Genomic DNA, 23,553 nt, shown 5'->3' with positions numbered 1-23,553 from the left:
AATGGCCAATTATGTGCTCAGCTTGAAATACGCCACATTAAAGCGCTATACCCCAGCAAAAAGAACAAAATTTACGTATCGCAACTCACTGTCATTCGTCAGACGCGAAGGATCTACCAAATGTTCCCTCCGATACCATTAACATAATATATCGCTATTAACGTTTTCATTATTTTAAACATTCTGAATTCAAAAAAGAGTCGCTATAAACCGGTAGAAAGATTCAACGTTGAAATTAGCCGAAAGGGATAAAAGATATTTTTAATTTTTTGGGAGAAACTGAGAGATTTAATTCAAATTTTCTAACGTTTCACTAATTTTTGCAGTAAGGAAAACTTTATCCAGATTTGACCAAAAAGTTGTTAGAAACAGGCACGATCTGAGAATGGAAAGTTCTCTACGTGCTAACTTGTGTCGTTCGTCCGCAGTGGCAATTCCGTGCATTTAACGGCGAAAAAAGCCATGAGGACACGACGACGAGAAAATAAAAAGACTAAGGAATTTTTAGGACGTACTCGAAAAGAGGTCTGTTTCGCAGCGAGAAAATCGGCGTAAAAGGAGGCCATGGAAAGATGCTGCTAGTTTCTCGCTGCGATGCATTTACGCTTTATGCGATTTACTTCGTGATGCCGCTCTCTCGCGCCCTCGTCGCGCTTTCCCTCGCGGGATAACGCGCGCCGTACTGTCGCCGCTTCGTACGGGGAAAACGGGAATTGCCCCGTAAAAGCGGCAGACAGAGGACCTTTGAATAAGTGGATCAGCTCGCGCGCTTGTGTTGAAATAAACGTCGGATTCCCCGCGCAATCCGCTTTTCAATTTACGAAACTAATATCTCTTTGAAAAATTCAGTGTCAAAGTTTTCAATGGGGAAATAACTTATAATTTAGTTCGACAAAATTTCGGAAAATTCAATTGCGGTGCAGGCTATCGCGGAGAAATCGGATCGTAAGGCTAAAAACCTAGTTTCAAAAAAAAAAGATATAAAGGGTTAAAAATGCATCAAACGCGCTTTCGGAATTCCACATAAATTAAATTTAACTAAAAATAGGATTATACGAATTACACGTGCATATACGTTCCAAGATTTTTTAATGCAGTTTTAATCACGTATTTATGCTCGTGACAAAATTGCTCGTTCATTTTACACTTCATCTGATCGATTTGTGTGAAATCATTATGACAATATGTTCTTTTTAAAAAAAATACATATCTCATACCTGCGAAGAGATGGTGATGATCCTCGTGATTCTCGTCGACGTAAATGAAACACGTCATAGAAAGGGTTGTAACACGAAAAAGTGTTTTATTTATATACAATATTTACAAAGGCGTAGTGTGAATCAAGTGGCTATATAAATGACTTTGGTACGCTTGAGCGCGTGCAAAACGTGGCACAAGCGTGTGGCTCCACCCTCCCTAGTCTCCCTGCTCCCAGCCTCCATCATGCCATGGTCCAGGGGCCTCCTATACCCTGTTGAACGATGGTCGACGACCCGGAAGTTAGACGACGCAGCAGACGTCTGGATCTTCTCGTCCATCCGTCTAGACTGTCGACCGCCCACCATTCTTAATGTCTCGGCCGGCGTTTGACCCTTAAATGCAACTTTCCTGAATACTCCTGCTGATCGACTCCGAGTGCGGCCTCTGAAGACTGTAGAATGTCTGAATAGACCAAGATGAAAATAAAGTTAAGAACCTGAAAGAATAAACGACTTCCAAGGGGGGAGGGGCAGGGAAAGGGGGATTTGATTGATCGCAGAAAATAAAATCATCGTCGCGCAAAAGTGAGACTCTGACTGAGAGGAAAGCATCGCGAGACAGTTTAAGATTTACATTTTCACGATTGTCTTACGCAACGTTTGTAGCAAAATTGTTCATTTGTTAATTGTTTCGCTATTGTTCATAAAGCAATTGTTGCAGAAGTTTCATTTGAAGCTATATATCGAGGAAAGACGTGGCGGAGCTTTCATATACCATGATGTTGCCGCTTGATACAATATCATTGCCGGGTTAAATCAAATTTGAAAGATATTTGTCTAGGATTTAAAGTTAAAAGACCTGTCTCGGTAGAGGTATACGGTATCACTTAGAAAAATGCGGAAGCTATCGAATCGGGAATTGAATTCGATCCGTGGAAAGGTTCTCTTATTCGTCGGACCAGCATGGAATTTTTATAGCGAGTACCCTTCTCCCCTCCCTCTTTCTTACGATATTTTTGTAATATTAGAATATGCATGCATCACCAGAGCGATGGAGTCCACGAATTTTCGAGGCGGTGACGGAAAGGCAAAATCGAAAAATACGTTTCCGAATAAATAAACTTTATTACAATCATGTTATGTACGTATGTTAAAATAGTTTATAGACTCTTCAAAAGTAAATTACGAGTAATCGTTATACAAAATCCATATTTTTCCGTAACATAAAATTTTTACATAAAAAAACCGTTGTAGGATGAAATTTTCGTAAAAGAAAAGCATTTTGCGATTTACGATGCACCATGAGAAAAACATCGACAAACTTTGAACTTTCAAGATACTTTCATGTATTTCGACACGATTATTATGCTCGTCCGTTACCCGAAATAAGTGTGTCAGAGGCGCAACGGAAACGTTCTCGTTCGCTAAATCTGGGCCGCAAGAAAACGGCGATAAGCGGAATCGTAAAGCAGACCGGATCGAATTCGAAAGTGGTTTTCTATGTTAGGGGCTATCAGGGGGGCCATACAGATATACCGTAGATCGCTTTAGATCAGAGGTTCCCAAATTCTACGGCTTCATGTCTTTCCTTGAATAATTTAAAAATCTCTTAAAGATATTTTAAACGTTTTGTTCCACTTCTTCCCCAATAGAATGTTGCAGTAGATATTTAAAATCGATGAATACAAAAGCATGAATCTTTTGATAAAACTACGACTCTTTCTATATTATAGTCAAGTTTAATTTTATTACATGTTTCGAGAGAAAAAAATATTTGCAAGATATAAAAATGTTCTTTTGTTTTCCTTGAAATTTTAGTAAATTAATAAGAGCTTAATAACGAAAAAAATTCTGGATAATCTATAGGTTGGCAAAAAAAATCATGTCATTCTTCGTATGTAAATGAAAGGCATTTTCTTCATACAAAGAAAAAGCTTTCATTTACATAGCAATAAAACGACATGACTTTTTTTGCCAACCTAATATACATGTGCAATATTTTCTCTCGTCGCATTCATTTTTTGCTCAAAAAATCTATTTGATTCTTTACGGGTGCTCCGCTTTTTCGTTTCGGTCAAGGGAGCAGTTTTAATGAGGGGGTCCGCAGTTTGGGAACCAATGCCTTAGATGAAGTCAGATTACTCACGTTCGGCGATGCTCTCGGATAATCTGAATCTTCTAGGACGTCGTGGGACATCTCGCGTCCTTCCAGCTGACGTGGTCTTCGTGGCAGGGACCCGTAACGAGGAAGCTTTCTGTCTGAAAGAAGTCCCAGGACGGACTTAGCGTCAATCGTATAATCGGTTTGAAGTAAGTCCACGGATTTCGCAAAGTATTTTGAACTTCTCTCGGTGGCAACTTTAGCGGCGCTCGTTCCTTTCTCCGTGAACGGCATTCCCTTGATCGCTTCTTACTGTTTTGTTTGCGGAAGCCGAAAGTTCGCGCTGCTTGCGAAGGGGAATTAAGGGTGCCTAGACACAGCGTGCGGCTCCGCATGTTGCGGGAAGAATCAAGAAATCATCCGGGAACTCAGTTTACCGGAAGTAATTAATAAAAAAAAATGATCAAAAGAGCACGTTTTAGTCTTTCGAATAAACTGCGTTTGCTATCTGATCGGCGAATATTCATTTCGTGCTGCGGCACCATTATTAAATTACTTTTGTTCAAATTACTGTTAAACTTCATGGAACGTTAGATATAATTACCGAGTTTCAATTTTAATAATTATTATTATAGTAAAGTACGGGCAGTTATGTGTGTATGTATATTATATTATATATATATATATATATATATATATATATATATATATTATATATATATATATATATATATATATATATATATATATATATATACACTACAACTGTTGAATTTTATTGGATTCGACGAAGTAGAGTTGAAAGAGGTGCTTAAACGAGTACAATGAAAACTCATTTTCCAAGATATTCGCAAATTCATTTATGGATTAAGTGTAGTTACCTAATCCTGAAGCATATTTAATTCTTATTAAATATTAATTAAATTATAATAAACGTCCCATAAATCTAAATTTCTGTAAAAGAAATGAAACTCTGAATCCAACAAAGACCGCCATCTTTTTCGTGACTTTCTTACAAATGCGTTTTTTTATCGCTTAGATTGCTATATATTTTCCTTGCATACATGTATACGCATGCATTCCCATGCTCTGTGTATGCATATATCGATACGGTACGTTAGAACCGCATATTGTATGTGCAATTTTCTTGAGAGTACCGTTAACGCATGCTATCTGATCTAAGGTAAAACCCGATATTCTTAAAATCCTCGTACAAATGCGCCAGTTCCATCAGTCTAAGTAGAAATTCACCGAATGGGATGGCCGGTTATGCCCCAACGATATGCCTCCAGTCTTCTCTTAAAGGGGCGCGCTTGTAAGAGTCAAACGGTAAATCTCTGCTCGATTTAAGCAATTCTATCTTCCGTCGTCTGATATATTAAACTTTTTCGCGCTACTTCGAGAATATCTTACTAGCAGTACAATACAATAGCTTATGAAAAAAAGATTGACGCGGAAATTTATCCCACAATATTATAAATATGTTTAACAGCTTGGATTCAGTTTATTCTATTTCTCTAATGACCAGATTAAATAAGGCAAACCTTTAAGAGTCAAGAAAGAAAAAAATATCAAAAGAAATCATTAAAAAAACTAAATATTATCTCAAAGCTAATACAGTAATTCCATTAATTTCCTTTAATTAACAGTTAACGCATTCCTTTGAACATTTATATCTTAGGTATTCCTTTTCTTTGAAGTATCTTGTCAGCTATAATTAGTTATAACATTTACATACTCTTTTTTAATACACATCCAGACAAATACTTTCTAAAGATATTATTAAATTAAGTGTAAGAATCACTTAAGAATTTTTATATACTTGTAAAAGTGATGCAAATTAATGACGAAGGCGAACAACCGTATGGATCCGGAAAACAAAATGTTACATGTTAAGTGTTAATAATAAATGTTAATAATTATATCGTTATTAAAGTGCAATAACAAAATATGAGCTAATATATAAAAGAAAAATAGAAGAGAGAATGTTGCACTTCAACTCGTGAGGCATCAATATGATACTGCCTAGAAGCCTATAGTACATAAATATTTAATAAATTGTTCAATATATACACATTTTATATATATATATATATAGGTATATATACACATATAATAATAATAATAGAATTTAATATTTTAGTTTAATAGAATTAAAGATAAGAAAATAAAAAATTAAAGTATTTGCGAAATTTGCAGTAATAATACAGTAATAATGCAATAATATACAATTAAAAAAAATAACATATATATATATATATATATATATATATATATATGTTATTTATATATTATATATATATACAAAGAAAATAACATAATTAAGCGTACAGCAAAAATTGGAGCAATACAAAATAACAATAATAAATAAAAGAAACCGCAAGAAAATAAATCAGCTAAAAACAATAGAATAGGCAAATGCTGTAATCAATATAGTAAACATAAATATAAAAATTATAAAAATTATTTAAACAATACGAACTGCAATAATATAAAAAAAATATTTAAAAAAATAGTAGAACTGATAAAATAAAGAAAATTAAATAAATCAGTAAACGATAACTCTGAGACAAGAATTTTCTTATTACAAGAAAGAAGATATTGAGAATGATCAGAAAGCAGATTCGCAAAGAAAAATCAAATATCTAAAGGAAAAGAATAAAAAATGATTAACAGTAGTGTACGGAAAAACAACCTAAAATTTAAACGTATGATGCAACGGATGCGACAGAAGTGATAATAAAACTGAAAACAAGTCATAAATATAGATGACAAATAGAATTCACTATTAATGGAAATTGCACGTAACTAGTAGATTCTTGATAAAGTATTAAAACATAACGCATTATATAGTATACAACACAGATGACAACACATAATCAGTATTTTATAAAAATTCGAGTAGTCATTAAGCAAGCTTACCAGTTAGATGGTTGGTCAAGGCCGTCGTAGGTATAAGATCCGGGTTGCCGTCTTCCTCCTCGCCCTTCCCCGCGAAAGTCGCGATGCTGGGCTGTTGGGGCGGCTTCGGCTTCGCCGGGGTGGCCGCGTGCCTTCTCCAAAGTGCCATTAGTACACCGGTCACAATTAACCCTAAGCCGGTCGCCGTGCCACCAAGTCCAATCAAGATCGGTGACATGTCGGTCGAGGACGTCGATTCGCCTACGAATAAAAATTTATTTTATTAATTTCTCTCCGTTAGTAAATAACGTATGGTAATTGGCAACCTTTTCACCTACATAAGGATCGTGCAAATCTAGCCGATTTCTAAGTACCCCGGTATTTCTGATGTATCGCTATTATTAAAGAAAATATACCACTATACTTATTCATCACGTTATTATCATTGTCGCAACTGCTATTTTACCCCCATAAAGATAGCATCCTATTATCAGAAGTATAATGTACAATAATTTATAGTATTTTGAAACTTCTTGATAAATTCTGTAGGTGTACATTCAGGTCGACTCATAATCAATAAGCCTCAAATAGATTTCAGCTATACTTATAACTACATCAATCAGTGATACATGCATTGCTTATTAATGATAGTACACTGACTCCGATCAGTAAAATTACCTTTCTCTTAATCGGATTCACTGAAAGACAATGAATAGTCACTGATGATCACAGTTATAAATATTGAACATTGCAAATCAGTAAGATTTCGTAGATTCAGATTTAGAGAGTGAAGATTTGGGGTTTTACCAGGTCAAAGAAACTAGACCTGTATTAAGGTCTAAGGAGCAAGGACTATTTAAACCAAAAAAAAACCTAGAGACTGAGTGCTCCTATTAAGATTTGGATTAAGCAAGGAAAACTTAGCAGAAGTCACAGAGGAGCTCTTTAGATCTAGGTGACATCTAGAGACTGATACAGTCTCATTCGCTTCCACTACTACTACTATCACTACTACTACTATTAATATGAAAATTGATCATAACTTTTTCTTTCTTTAATTACATCAATCTTAATTCTCATTAGGCACTCTTTAAAAAAAACCCAGAAATCTATTATACTGAAAATTCTAAAAATAAAATGTTTTACAAAATTTTGTCCCAATACTATCTTTTGGTCGTCATTCAATCGCCAAATTGTTATTACTATCGTTACTTCATCAAATCTGTTTCTTTTCTGTTTCTAAATTAAAATAACTCATTTCAACTGTCCTCCTGTCAATCCGTCCGTCTATTTGACGAGGACGTATTTCCCTATTGCGTTTCACGACAAATTGCTACGTTCGCGTGCGGCGTACGCCCGCTTAAGATTTCGCGCAGTAGCTGCGGTCAGCCGCGGATCAGACGCAACCGAGCGTTCCAATTTACCTGTCCGACATCGCCTCGGCAGGCTCCCGCGCGTCGGCACGAACGTAATCTGTTTCCAATTAAGGCGCGGCGCCCGAGAGTCGATCGTTCCGAACTTCGTGGCAGGTTGCATTACGGTGGTCTAACGCTGTGGCTGATTTGTGAGTCGCTCGTTCGGCGCGCACGAGAGGCGAGAGGAACGGCGGCTGATGGTAGAAGAGCTACAGCAGCGGATTAGGAATAGCTCCGGGAACGACGCACCCGACACTCGCAGTCGTTTCCGCGCCGTCGTTAATCATTCGGCTTAAACCGCGACGTGGATAAGTGTAAGCGCGTGTGTACATGTATGTATGTCTTGGTCCTAAAGTTCTCCACCGCTTCTTTTCTTCGACTTTAAGCCACCTCCCCGTCGGGAGCGGCTCGCTCGACAAAAATCTAATTGATGGCGAATGTTTCGACCTACTTGAATCCGAACAATCTTCAAGTGGCAGCAGTCGGTCGTAAAAGAGACCGAATGCGTTTGCAGAGCAAATTTTTAGGGTAATCGGATGAAAATTGCGCAAGGGCAGATGAACTTTCTGTAATTACTAAGATATTACGCCTCTATGAGATCCTATCGGACCCCTGATGCGATAAAAACGGGAAAATTTTCAGGAATTCTCGCTGCAACGTAGTTTGAAAGTTTACAAGTGTCCTAATTTAGCGCACTTCGCGGCAACTGAAATCTTATATTAAGATTCTGTTAAAGTTCACTTGAAATTAACCGAAGATTGTAGATATCACACGCTCGCAGTCGAAGGATTACGTGGAGTAATCGGAGCTACCACCAATCCTAGCGTAGTCATACATTTTTTAATCAAAATTTTCTTTCGCAATCTTTAAATTTTTTATCGCCAGACACGTCAATAATTAAATCTCAAAATACATACCTTCTTGTTTCGAAATATTAGATAAAAGGCAACGCTGTCTGTAATTGATTTATAGCCCACTTCTCTTAATTGTTGATAATGTGAGAGCTGTCTCAACATTTCCATTAATAAAATATTGATCGTAAGTCGATCGGAGATCCGTGAGAGGAATATTTTTCCGGAGCACTTGATATAAATTGCGAGTACCGTGCTAAGAGCCGTAATTCGATCACCTTGTAAACAGGTATCCAGCCGAAGTTGCGCATCACATTGGCACGACGGTGCAAACAATCGGCAGGCTAATTTGTTTCCAATTAACAATCAAGTTTCAGTTAAATGCTAATTAACAAAGCACAAAGCGCATCTATTCTCCACCATTGGTTGCGAGGCGTAATTGAATGCGAACGAGGCACCGTAGGGACACGTTAAAGGACATTGTACCGACGACAGAATACGATCCGCCTTTCCCTTAACCGTAACGAAGGACTGCGTCCCTTTGCTTTCCGTTAAAATGAGATGCCATGGTGCGCGGCCTGCGTCTCGATTTCGCGATACTTCCCATTGATAGTTTCGACGATAGCGCAGCTAGTAGCACAAAGCAAATGCTGAAATGAAGCTTCCGTTCTGCTGTTTATACCGTTAAAATATTATCGAAACTAAAATGTAATAAAGATAATTTTATAAATGCTTTTGTATTTTAAAATCCAACATTTCCTTAATTTAAATATTATTTAAGAGAGATTGTAGCTTCTAATTGGAAAAAGTCTTGTTTCCGAAAAAAAAAATTCTGCCTCAAATCTCTTTTCTCAGTTAACTTCAAGCGGAAAGTTCTCTGATGATATAACATAGAACTCTAGCTCGTATTTTAATTAATCACCGCGATATTTAATATTGAAAATTAATGTGGCGGCCAATGATTGGCGGCGTTGAAATTTTCAGGAGAAAACCCGTGACGTTTCCAATTCATTTTGCATATCAAAAGGGGATCGTACATAATTCAAGAGTTGCATTTGCGAGCTTATCCTTATCATATCTCTACGGTCGGAACATTCGAGGATTAACGAAAGCGACGATCGTTTTCGATTAGCGAAAATCGTGCCTCCAGCCGGGTGTCGAGAAAATGGAGGAGAGCGGATGCGATGCGGACGTGGCGGAGAGCAGAATGCATAATAATGGCTCATAAATTTTGACGCTCATAAATTTTACGCGAGGGTCGACCGCGCATGTTTCAGCGAAACCGGCAACGAGCTAGACCAGGGTTGACCTAGCGCGCGCGGCGAACTGTTCAACAGGGATCATTTGCATGTCGCCGCCAGCGTTTCCGGTCGAGATAACGTCACGGTCATCTAAATTGAAGGGCGAAACTTGATGCGTTTGTTCTCCAAATACGCGAACAGGAGCAAGACAAAAGCGAGTCGAACGTAAATTATCAACGTGTTATCGCTGACAATTTCTATACATCCTCGTCGCAGTACAACACGTTTTATAACGTACATCCGGAGAAATGAAAATATTGTATTTATCACACGCTTAATTTTATTTAATTTCTTAATACGTATGAGCTTTTTGGATTAATTAATTTTATTAATTAATATGCACGTACATTTAAGGACGGACGGATGTATAATAAATTCGTATACGAATGTGACACATTAATCAGCTCTGCAGTAATTGCATTGTTTGCACTTTCTTCTTTCGGTGGAAAAACGTGGTCTACGTGGGGTTCGCGAACATTTCAGAATTTGCGAGCGTACCGTTTTATTAAACCACGTTCGTCCGGAATCTTTTGTAGTTAAACAAAGCGGAACTCTTCATCACTGTAATTTCTACAGTACACACTTTTTTATCGAGCACCTTTTTTTAACAATGCAAAAGTTTATACACGGGAGTCGCTAGACTGCGGATTCCCCGCGCAATATGCGCTATTTTTACCACCATCGTATTTTTGCCCAAGTTCGAATAACAGGCGAACGGCCAGCTAGCCGATCGATAAGCTGCGATTTGACGCGAACGTCAGCTCGCGCCGGGGCCGCGGGGGTTCGAAAACGGAATAAAGAGCGCGCGATGAAACGAGGAAAAAAGCTTTGCCTCCACTGTGGGTTCGCAATATCGATTATATGCACTCAGAATTATTTGCATCGCGATTGAAAGGATTAAGGAGGGCTTCTCGGAATTTTCTCCAGAGTTGTTTTCCATACATTTTTTTAACTATGTATAATTTATGAACCTTTTTATCATGTCAACTGTATAAAAATTATGCAAAACTGTGCATACGAAAGAAAATTTACGTTTTATTCTAACGCTTTGTGCAAAAAAATGTGGCTAAAATTTACGCGAGACATAGTTTTAATGATTATATTTTAACGTTAAATTATCTATTAAGTACTTTTTGTGATACAGTGGTTTTTCTAATTTTAATTCTGGGCCGCTAGTAATCGAAAAATAAAACTCAAGTTTACGGACATCGGAAACGCCAGATCTCATTTTGGGACAAGTGGCCACTTATTTTCGGATTGTATCGTCACTTGCTAAACGCCTTTTACGGCGAAGCGCTTCGAAGATAACTCTGATTAAACTCAGCGAAAACTTACCGGTGAATTTAGCTACCCCTTTCAAGACGACTTCAATGTTGTACGGCTCGCTCGAACCCTTCGCGTTCACAGCGTAAAGGGCGACTTTCGCCGGCTTGAGCATCGGAAACTCCCAGAAAGGAAGAGATGATTCCAGACGTCGTTTGCCCACCATGGCGACAAATTTCTGCGGCAGACCGCCGTCGTATCCTTCGACACAGGATATCCTCACCCAGGAACCGTTCGTGTTGTAAGTCGTGCAGTTCTGCAACGGGTAAGGTCTGCCTGCGAAGAAAATGCGGCTTTGAAGATCAAGAGTGAGAGAAAGAGAGAAAGAGAGAGAGAGAGAGAGAGAGAGAGAGAGAGATTGCGATCTCTCCGATTAGAGAAATCGCAAAGTCGCCTTCAAAGGAAATACGTGTCCATTTTTCAAACAGGTTTCTACTCATCTTATCTCTCGTCCTAGCATTTTACCGCGTATCTCTATCTTTTATAGATATTTTATAGATAATCCTTTGTATGCATCAAAAAGATGCGGATACGAAAGAAAAGCTGGAAAGAAAAACGATTCATTCAACAAAATAACATGCGAGTATATAAAATAAAAGCTGATAAATTGAATAACTTTTATGAATTATAATTCGTATTATAAAAAACAGATTAAACATGAGCAATGATGTAAGGATATAAATTATAATTAATCAATCAAAATTAATATTTAGTATAAGATTAACACAAAATGAGCATTTCGGGCTCACTTGCATTCATCATTTAAGATGCTGAAAAAGAGGTAAGTAAGCTTGAAACGTCCATCTCATATTAATTTTATAATACAATATTAAATATTAATTCTGACTGATTAATTATAATAATTTACATCGTTACATTATTGCTCATTTTCAACCTATCTCTTATAATACGAATTGCGATTACATTGATTGAGCCATTTCTTTTATTTTTTAAAAAATTATAATTAATCAAGTAACGTTAACATTTTCTCTTCTTTCTTTAAATTCTGATATACAGATATAACAAATATTTACAAAAATCTATCTTTGCATTAAAATACAATTCTATATCTCGTAAATACAAATAGATATTCTACATTTTTATTCGATTTTTTTAACTTTTATTAGAAAGGCATGTATCATATTTTTTTAAAATCAAAATTAATTAAATTCCTGGGAAAACGTCATCGATGTTATTTCGCGTATTTTTACAAACATTAATAAAGATATATATTTACGATTTTTATTAAAACTACAATAATCTACCAAAAACATATTATACAGAAATTTAACAATCATATAATAGCATTTACGTATCCTGTTGTTATTGTGACTTAAATATATCATTTAATGCAATTAATTTTTTACTTAACGTTTTCATTTTTTTCAATACATTTCATTATATGTATTTTTACTTTTTATATAATTTCGTTGCATACGTTTGTTTATTTTAATATGTTTCATGTCAGTCTCTTCCCTTTTCTCTATTTTTCTTTTTACAAAAAAAGTGTTGAGCTAAATAATTTCACGAAAATCAAAAATTTGGTGACACAATGAGATGAAATGCAAACCAGCACAAAACTCCAATTTTTCAAAGATAATAAAATTGTATACAGTAAGAATTTTTGTATGTACCAAAAATATCTCGTCTCAAAAGGACTCGCTTTAGACAAATGCTGCTGAGCTTTCCGCGGATACGTTGATTAATCTTGCGAATCTTTCTTACGAGAGAACGTTTATTTGCATGGTGGTGTCCCAAACTATGTAACGGTTAATCATCATGTATTATAATAATAAATAAATTTTTATTCTAAATCTAAGAATACATGTATATAAGTTAAATTTCATATGTGTTACTCTTGTCTCAAGGCAATAAATCAATATTATTTAATTTGATGAAGGAGCATAGGAATTATAGATCTCATCTAAATATTTTTATTTTTTGCTGCACAAGAATTTAATAAGATCGTAATAAGAATATTTTTAGTCTTGTTATTAAAAACTTTTTCGAAGAGGATCATTTCAATGAGATTACAATAAGAATATTTTTAGTTCTGTTATTAAAAATCTTTTCGAAGAGGGTCATACGACGTAAGCAAAAACCATATTTTCCCATTTTAATAAAGAAACTGGGACTGCAAGTAGCGTTATAAAAATAACTGATTTTTCTCTCGCGAATTTCTCCAAAAGCATCGTGTTCGATAGACGTTACGCTGTTGCGAGTGTAGAGCAAGAATCATCTTGCGATGCGCACTGTCGACGCGTGCGTTCCCATTATTGCACTCCGCCGTTTTGCCACATTTGTTTTCGCCGCGCATCGCGCAATTGCTTTTGCCATCGCTAATCTCGCCGGAAAGGGCAAAACGGAAGAAAATAGTCCGAAGAGGGGCTAAATAGCACCGACGCTGCTCACAGACGGCGGCTGCGGATTAAAGCGCCGGTTAAAGCGTTTGTTTTTCGTCATCTGCTTTATTATCCGTGCTCATATCGCGTATAACTCGAGGTCGCCGCTTCGTTCTCGAGGGAAAAAGACGATAATTCATAATTATCTCTCGTTTCCCTTAAATACAAAATTACGTCGAATTTAGAGAAAATTTAATGCGGGCTTTCACAGTAACTCAAACCCATTACTCTTCAACGGCATATTTTTTCGACAAATTCGCAGCCAATTATTTTTCGCATGGTGAAAATTTCGTATAATATTTTATCTGAGTATATTTAATTTTCAACACACCATAACTCCCTCTATTATTATAATCTAAATTAAATTCCGTAAAAATAATATTCTCTTAAAAAAATATAATTTTATCTATTTAATTTAAAGCTTAATTGATTAAAAACGTTTGATTATTTATATTGTATCACGTTCTCTCAGCTGAGCTTTTGCTATTTCTTGTTAAAAAAAAACAATGGAATAAATGAAATAACTGGAGCACTTTGTGCAACTAATTCAATTAAGTGCACTCATGAGATTCAAGCGCGACTTTATTAAAAGCCCGAAAAATATATCGAAACTTCGCATTTTGGCAATTGTCTAGCACAATGTAGCAGCCGCGATATTACATCATTAAATTAGAATTTATGTTCAGTTGATATTTAGAAAACCCATCATCGTTGTTTACGTCTGCGAATTCTTTGGCCCGTTCGAAATTCTTCCGTCTTAAGAATAGAAAGTATAAGGAGCGACGACGGTTTTGGGACGTCTCGCATTTACAATAAATTTATGGCCGCTGCAGCCAAGAGCACTCGCGACGAATCGAGGTCGACCCAGCGACCTTATCACTCCGCTCCTTTGCGGCCGCCTTACGCAGAGATTACACGTTGCATCGCGGTGTCTTGGCATCCTTCTGATGTTCCATGTTTACGATCTTTTCGAAACTGGCTTACGAGAGAAGATGTATCGAGAAATAACGGCACTCGCGTTTACCGTCTACCGCGTTTATCGTTCCCCTCGAACACTCGCGTCACTGAAAACTACGTTGCCACTTGCATTTAATGAGAGACATTCGCGAGTTATCGCTTCTCCGATATTGATAAAGTCCGTGAAGCGATAGAAAGTAATTTCAACGCGATTCTCCGTTTCCGTTGATACTGTTATTCAACTAATAATTGCCTTCCGTGAGAATAGATTAATTCAATCCCATATCATGAATTAAAAACGGAAAACATGATTATCCATGTATAACATGTAAATTTTGTGAAAAGAAGAGAATAATCGAAAGTAAATTTCACTGATAATTTTACCATTTCCAATAGATTATTTAACTCAAAGCTGAAAACCCTTCCGGAAAATTTTATATATAATTAATTAATGTTTACAGCACGGCCAATGCTCGTTTACGCAAGATATTGAATGCCCTAGTATAATATTTACTCGGACCGTATATTGCGAAATTATCAACCGGCATCGACGCGAGATGCTGCGCGCGAGAAAACTGCCGTCCGATAATTATGTAAGAAGCACATCGGGCCAACGCGACGCGTGAAATATATTACGCGTCCAATTACCGCGAGCGAGCTCGGATCGAAGCGGAGAAAGTATAGTCCGCGACGCGCTCCCGGGCCGCGATACCGCGCATCCCGTGGACTAAATCGATCTGGTTGTCCGTCCGACGACGCGGCGACGTTGAAAACGCGAGGGAACCACACGGGCCACGGTACGGACAGGACTTTCCCAGTGCGCGCGAGGATCCAGGAACCAGCACCGACGGTCGGCGGCGCGACAGGCGTTATACCTCGTAATGAACATATTCAATTACGGTTTTCATTAAATTCCCGCAAAAAAAACGCGCGACCGACGCGACGCGAGCGAATTTCAGCGTGGCGTCTCTCGTTGCGCAACGTCGTATTTTTCTCACCCTCTCTTTCTCTTTTTCTTTCCTCCTTCCTCTGCTCTTCTTAATTCCCGTAACCGTTCCCTGTATCCCGGTCTCCTGCGGTCTACGCGCGAATCGAGGTGCAACTATTATAAAAAGGCGTATGTATTTGGCATCGCAGGCTTTTTAATCCGTTAGTTAAAGTTGTGTATTAATCCATGTCTCATAAAAAGTTCTTGTGTTAAGAAAAATGTGACGCTCGGGAGAAGATTTTCTACGGGAAAGAGTTGACTTCGAGTTAGTTAAAAAGTTTGCGTTTAGGAATAATTGATAAACTTCGGGCAATCTGTATGTTTGCAAAACGCGTGCGCTATTGGTGTAACGTTCAATTCAATTTCGAAAAGCTGGAAAGACTAATTTGCAAATATTATCCCCGCTTGATACATAAGTTATTGTGGTCGGCTTATAATGCGGCTCTGTGGGTATTATGTTACTTAATTGCAAAATTAATTAAAAGATGCTTTTAATTATGGCGCTATAAACTGTTAAATTACTCGGATGCAATAATAGTTACGTCCCCGCTAATTATGTATTAACATTTGTACGCATAATAATAACGCGTACGATGAATACGGAACGATATAACAATTGATAATAAATAGCAATCAGGTGAAACACGTATCTCGAATAGATAATGTCGCGCTCCCGGGAGTTCGCTCAGCCGTTTTATAAATAGTTAAATACGTTAAACATGCTGCAGTAGCTTCAAACAGCTCTTTCGCGACACACGGAAATATGAAAAATAAATGATTGGCATTTTCACATGAACGTGAACAATAATTACAAATTATCACTCTTTGCGAAAAAATAAACGGTTTTAAACCGACGAATGAAAAGTTTATGCCATTTCACTTATTTTATATTATATAATTGTAAAAACGTGACGAATATAAGGAACTTGAACGTTTTCAGAATAAGCAAGCTTTTCAATCTTTTACATATAAATTCTGCACTTTTGTGTTTAGTAGAATTGTTTGTCAAAAGGACAATATTTTTAAGACATACAATTGTATAATCATCGCTAGAAGGTATTTGAATCAATAAACAATTTTCCAGCAAGCGCCGAAGCCCCGCATTGTTACAAGTTGAATATTTGTTGTGCGCCGGTAGCTGATAGTTTATGGATTCTATAAATCTGCTTCGTTATTTTTTTTACACATTTCTCTCTTTCTCTCTCTCTGTTTAACAGTATTTTGAGTTGTACAAACAGATGTAGATTGAAACGAATCAGTTCTGACATAATAATCCAGTTTAACGTAAAACAAAAATAAATACAATTTTATATTGACCGACAGCGTATACTATTTAGTATCATCCCTTGTAATCAAATTATTATTAACAGAATATTTATCAAAACGTTTTGAAAAAAATATATATAAAATGTTACGTTCCGTGATTTGCAAGTCAATCAGTTAATTGTGCTGGAAATTAAATGCGTCCCACGTTTTATCAGGGATTGTCTAAAGACTGTGATCGTTTCTTCATGATTAACAATTAAGACAAAAAAGAAAGGAAGATAAGGGGCTAAAGTCGCACGAACCTGCGGCAATGACCTGATAGAGGCAGGGTTGCTTGGAGTGGCCGATGGAGTTGCTGGCCCAGCAGCCCAGGACCCCGTAATCCGTATCGGTTACCGGAGTGTAATTAAGCCTGCTGATTGTACCCTCGTTCGTGTAGTTGGTGGACGGAACCTCGCTGAGGTCGCCGCTGCTGTTGAAGGTCCAGTGGAAGGTCACATTGGTGGGACTGGCCTCGACCTCGCAAACTAAACTTATGGTCTCGTGCTTGAGGGCACCGTGCACCTCCTCGGGCACGTTGAACGGCGGCGGGGTGGCGTTCTGGTGCCTCCAACCTCCGGCCGAGTTCAGCACGTACTTGCAAACGGGCGCGACTGCGGCATAACATATGGATTTTGGCACCTTACTACGTATTCCGGGGAGCAGCCCGTGAGAACAATATGATCGAAGTACACGTAATAAATGACAAGGATGAAAAAGTGCAAAACAGAATGTATAACGCGATAAGTATAGTATAAATACGGAATTGAAAGTAAAGTGCTGCTAAAAGCGTGCCATCATTGTTTTCAGAAAGATAATGGACGTATGGTGGTATAAAGATTAAAAACATAATATTGTAAAATACGTCATCGACTTTTGTATCAGATTTTAAAATCTTTTTGTTTCGTTAACATTATTTTAATGTACGAAGATGTTAATTTCAATATCTGGAAAATTAGAAAGACTTTTCTTAACGGAAAACATTTTCCAACTATTTCGGCAACAGAACATCATTAATATATGGATATTAATAATTACACATGTAGCTAAACATTTATTATATATACAAGGATAGCGAACGTTTGTAATATATTGAATTTGGCGTAATACGAGCTACGCGTGTTCGGTTAACCAAAATACATGCGAGGTAAGTTAGCGCACAGTGCAAGTGGGTCCACAATTTATTAGACGATTTAATTAATAATTATACCTTGTGTGTGAAATGTATGCTAAAATGTGCCGGTTTACTGAACCGACGTATGTATCTCCATTACGTTTTCGGGGAACGAAAACTGCCGTGCTATATATGCGCGTATCGGTAAGATAAATGGCGCACGGCATATTTCAAATTTCCAGCTTTTTCGCCGGGCTTTTAAATCGACGCGCGCCAGGTGAGCCGGTAAGAAGTTACGACTTGCGGCAACATTTGCCGCCACGAAACTACGTACGGATGTGTGTTTGCGTGTATATGTTTTAGCGCACGCGCGCTAAATTTCCGAAAAATATTCCGACGTCATCGAGCGCAGCCGGCAGTGAAACATGCGTCGGACAAGAGATCCGACTCCACGCGATTTCTTTGCATGAACGTTATATATTATACACACGCGGCTACGAGGAGATCGGTTCGCGGATGAGGGATCGATAACTGTCCCCCGCGGGAGCCCCTCCGCCGACGTAAAACCGGCCGTTTTATTTATACTTTCCGATACTGCAAAATCGGAGCGCGGGGATTTACGCGACAGCGCGGATATTCCGTGAAATATCGACGACGTCGGCGAAGTAGCGGCGGCCGCTCGTGGTCAGCCGCGAGGTAAGAGCCGCAGGGAGGCGAACACCAAATCGCTATCGACCGCGTGTTTCACCGCGTATTTTAAACTTTATTTCCTGCAATTTTTGTCCCTAAATCTTTCCCATCGGCATGCGGTACAGCACGGAGCGTAGGATCGAAACTATCATAGTGCACGTAGAAAGAGAAGGAATTATGTTGAAGTAGTAGAGCGACTATCGTACATACTGATCAAAAGCAATTAGGCACTTAAAAATTTAGTATATATTTTTGCTTCAATTAAGTAATCTTCAATCAATCTAAAATTAATTATCAGATGTAAATTACCGAATGAATTTTAAAGATAAAATAGCAAATAAATTTTTCTGATTAGCAAACACAGCCAGTGCAGAGGTTTTTGATTTGAAAGCAACTGCTCCCTTTTTCCTTAAGAGATTACATACACCTAGGTGGATAAAAAAATCGACTTTTCAATCTTCATATTTTCTTATAATATATCTTCAAAATATTTTCCTAAAATGGCAAGTCGGGATGCGCAAAAATAAAAAAGTTATAGAGATAGGTGTTACGATCGGTGGGTGAGTACCTCTTGGCTTTAACCCTTATTTTACCGAAGATCCAAACAACTTATGTCTATCGAATGGTACCTGGATACCCCTATATAGGGTAGACCGAAATAATTCGAATCACAGGGCAAATCGGATCATTAGAAGTTTTGAGACTTTTATCATTAGTTTTTTTTATTTCATACAATTTGTTTTATGATGCTAGTTATATCTGCGCTTCCCCTGCAGTAAAAATAGACAACAATTCTGTATTTCATGTGATTTACTGTCAGTAGAAAATACAAAGCATTGAGATTATGAGTGCGCGAAGAAATTTCGTATTTCAAATAAAATCACAATCTCAATTTTGTGAGTTTGTAACAAAATAGCTTAATAGTCTCTTTCAAAGAAAGTTTATTCATTTTTTTTATTTCTTTTAAACTAGTGATCCGCATCACCCCCAATGTTGAGGCAAATCAAACAATTTCCTTTTCTTGATTTTTATTATTGTGAAATACAACGTTTATGTATTCTTTTATTATATGAAATTCAAGCTAAAGATAAGGATCAAGAATTTATAGTAAAACTTACCAACAAAATTGGTTTTTTATTGTTTCTTTTTTGCCTAAAGAAAAATTTATCCAATTCACCTCGATCTACCCTATATTGGATGGAATTCTTAATATACGTACATATATAGGTATGTATATTTATGCTTATATACGTATATACATATACTATTAGGTTTAGGTGTTCCGGTCAGTTTTGAGAGATTTTTTCAATTTTCAAAATATTCAAATAAAATAGGTACCCGGTTACTCTTTCAGTAGAACAAGAGTAAAACGTGTATTTTTCGAAATAGTGTTCCTCAAATGAAATGGGTAGTCAAAATATCTCGAAAACGAATAGATAAAACGGCCTCGGATTTTTTTCTATTTATTCAGCATAAAAATATGCAGTCTTATTATAGGGATTTTTGTTTTTAGATTTTAGTTTTGTTATATAGCCAAGAAAACAATCAATTTTTAGGCAAAATTCGTACTCTTATATTCAGATAAGAACCATTTTGCGACAAATGCGAATTTTTAAAATCGGCAATGATATTGATTAGATTTATCTATCTAGTTTAAGAATCTATTGTATTTTTGAGTTTCAAAACTGTATAGATTTTATAATGAGTATCGCAAATGTGATTGTCGCTAACACGCCTGACATCAATGGCAATGTGTCATAATTTTAAATATTTTTAAATAAAAATTAATATTTTCTTAAGGAAACTTTATAAAAGATTAGTACAAATCCTACTTTAATAATCTCAATACTTTCGGAGAAAATTATTCATAATTATAAGTCTATTCTAGGTGTATGTATTCTTTAAACAAAGTTCGATCAATAGACCAATAATATATAAAAGGAAAGATTTGTGTCCCAAATGTCTGTCTTTCTCTTTCTCTTCTTTCAAATTTGGCTGCATAGTTAAATATATATATATATATATATATATATATATATATATATATATATATCTATACACACTGTATGTATACATGTGTGTGTCTAGTTTCTACTTCAATTCGGTTCTATTTCAGTGCAAGTCAAAGTTAGTATGCTGTTTCTATTAGAAGTAAATGTAAAAAAGATAGACATTTCAATAGAGCCAACTTAACTTTGGCTTGTGTGATTATATACAATTTCAAAAAATTTTTGTCTCTTAAAATATTAATTATTGTTAAAGTTTTATTATATGTCTAAATCTTACATTTACTCTCCATTTTGATGATTAATGAATGATAACTACTTATTATGAATAATAAAAAGTAAATATTGACACCATCTACTTTCAACCATTTCCATTAAAATTTCGTGTTAATTCACTGCCATTTGAACACAATTTGATCAGGATCAAAGCAGAAGTAAAATGAGGATATTTCCATCGACTTAAATTTGGTTCTACGCTATGAGGTGTGAATTAATGTCTCGGTGGAAACTAGACCGATGATGTTCTTTCGAGGTCCTACATTTCTAATCTTGAGTCTAGGTTTTTTCTAATCTTAAGTCTAGAAATTTTTTATTTTGAATCCCGAAGAACTCCAAATCGATCCCCAAACAGCAACGAGAAACCGGTGGCGCAAAACCACCAATTCTACTTGCGGCGTTCCACATCGTGGGAAGTGCCGTGCCACCGAGACCATTAACCGGCACTTTCACGAGGGTTTCTCTCTAGCTCTCTCTCTCTCTCTCTCTCTCTCTCATACACACACATCGTTAAGCAAGAGCGTGTAAAACATACTTACACATAACCTCGAGATTGACTACATTGGACTTGGCACGGCCCTCGACATTCGCGGCCATGCAGGTGTACCCTCCGGCAGACTCCCGAGTTATGCTCTGCAGCACCAGCGAGTGATCCGAGAGCACCACGCCGCCGGTGACGTTGTGATGCAGCTCCACCTTCTAAATAAGCAAACAAGATTGGATGTCTGAGTGTCAAAGAACTGCCATGCCGCGCTCGTGTGGAAACAACGAATCCCGAATATCTATGTAACATAACTCTTGTTTGAATAACATTAATTAGTTGCATACAACATTCTCAGACAACGAGATAGTCTGGCCTAACCCGAGTCAATCACAGAACCAACTTGGATCAATCTGGATCAGCTCGTAACCCGAGTTTGAAATCCGGAAGGCATTCCGGTTTTACTCGAATTATTTGATACAAATTACGAATTATGTAGAACAAATCTTCAACAAAGCAGCTCTAATCCGCTGGTCTGGGAAAAACTTTAGGAAAAATTTAGAATGACTCTTCCGAATGTTAATGCGTCAGAAAAGATTGTTGATCCTCGAATAACAGATGAAGCATTAACGCTTGATCGTGTCTGATACTTTCCACGCGGGTTTCCCCTTTCGCGTCAAATTTCCGCAAGACCGAACCAGCAGCTCTCATTGTTGCCCGTCGCAAATAAACAAATTTGTCTTAGTCTTGGCATTCAGTGCCACTTCCGCTTCGGCGAAGATCGTGCCGTTGCTCAGGAGGAAACAACCGCGGCCCGCTGCGGGTTGTCGTCCGCTCGAGAAGGTCGGACAAAGGGAATTTACGATGTACACTTGTCCTCCCTCTGTCTTCTCTCGTTCCTATTTCCTCTCCCGTATTCTCTCTCTCTCTCTCTCTCTCTCTCTCTCTCTCTCTCTCTCTCTCTCTCTCTCTCCTATAAGACAATTCCACTTTCCTATGCTTTATCGTTCGCCTTTCTCGTCTATCCACGCCCTTCCTCTTCATTCGTCTTTATCATCGCTTTCTTGTGATTCTCGGTTTTACTTTTGATCTTTTTGTCTAAATCCCGTCACGTAGGATGTCATAAAAGTTGCAAGTGTATTCTTGGCTGGCAACTCTGCTAAGAATTTGGACGCGATTCCTTTTCAGTAAAAATTGAGGCTAACACTTCTTTATAATGTCGTAATTCCCGACAATAAATATTTTATTAATAAATAAAAATTATTTAAAATTAATTAAGAACATAATTTTTTTTAATCTATTTGAAATATCGGTTTCTTTTAACTTCCAATCGTTTGTAAATTATCGTTACCTCGATATTTGAACGATCGGTACTCCATTCAAAATTTGATTTTTTTTTATATATTCCTGTGTAATATTTTAATTTTCTATTTTGAATCTTTCTAACTATGTTTTTTTCTCGCACATATATCGAGATGCAACTCACTGTTGTTTCTCTAACATTCGAGGACGGTAGCGCGATATCCGCTTCTCTCCGGCGCGGATTTACATTGCGTGAGAGGAAAATTCCGCTCGGGCGGAAGCATCGGTGCGATTGCAATGCAAAATATTTGCACGCTTTAAATCACGAAGTCCAGATAACGGTGCGTTTTTTCTCCCTCCCTGAGGCACCAATGAAAATACGAAACAAGAACACTGAAAATTTCAAGATGTGGTTTAATGCGAATTTTCGCTTATTTCGAACAGAATTTTCCGACAATATGTATTCACACGTATAAAACATTCTTAAAGAGATTGTTTAAAGTTGTGCCATAATAAACTTGAGATATCAAACCCATTTTTCAAAGCGCTACCGTATAGAGTATTCGTTAATCTTGTTAATTTAAGCAAATATTTACGAGATAAAAAATCTTTGAAAACGTTTCAAAGATAAAGAGTTCGTGCAAATATTTATCACTTAAACTTGACTTAATATAATGGAATATAAAAGTTTAAAACAATTTTCCATGGAAAATATTTTCCTCCTATTAAAAGATCGCTTATCACATAGAGCTAATTCTATACAGAATTTAACAGAATAGCACAGTACAGAATGTCGCACAATAGAATCAGTAGAATCAGTGGACACATAAGATTACTTTTACGATAGTAAACTCGACATTTATGCATTCTTCTACGCATTTTAAGATATAATTAAGTAAAAATCAACAATAACGAGTGATATTTTCTAAAAATCTTGGATC

At 36.9% G+C, this 23,553-nt stretch overlaps 1 protein-coding gene across 5 annotated transcripts in view; it reads right to left on the bottom strand.

Annotated features, from left to right (window-relative positions):
• Positions 1 to 1,276: 1,276 nt before the first annotated feature.
• Positions 1,277 to 23,553, bottom strand: part of LOC105196108 (nephrin) — a 301,908-nt gene continuing 279,631 nt past the window's right edge. For 4 of the 5 annotated variants that reach the window (XM_026131964.2, XM_026131965.2, XM_026131963.2 and 1 more), the window contains 6 exons: positions 21,369 to 21,528; positions 17,007 to 17,357; positions 11,104 to 11,367; positions 6,223 to 6,462; positions 3,346 to 3,458; positions 1,277 to 1,662 (listed from right to left, as the gene is read on the bottom strand). In XM_026131964.2, the coding sequence (XP_025987749.1) occupies positions 1,594 to 1,662; positions 3,346 to 3,458; positions 6,223 to 6,462; positions 11,104 to 11,367; positions 17,007 to 17,357; positions 21,369 to 21,528 (1,197 nt within the window). In that variant the 3' untranslated portion in view covers positions 1,277 to 1,593. The remainder of the gene's footprint in view (positions 1,663 to 3,345; positions 3,459 to 6,222; positions 6,463 to 11,103; positions 11,368 to 17,006; positions 17,358 to 21,368; positions 21,529 to 23,553) is intronic. The other variant, XM_039459216.1, reaches the window with a different exon arrangement.

This window comes from Solenopsis invicta, chromosome 16 (genome assembly GCF_016802725.1).
Source record: "Solenopsis invicta isolate M01_SB chromosome 16, UNIL_Sinv_3.0, whole genome shotgun sequence".
Classification (NCBI taxonomy): Eukaryota; Metazoa; Arthropoda; class Insecta; order Hymenoptera; family Formicidae; genus Solenopsis; species Solenopsis invicta.
This window is presented reverse-complemented; position numbering and strand designations above follow the sequence as displayed.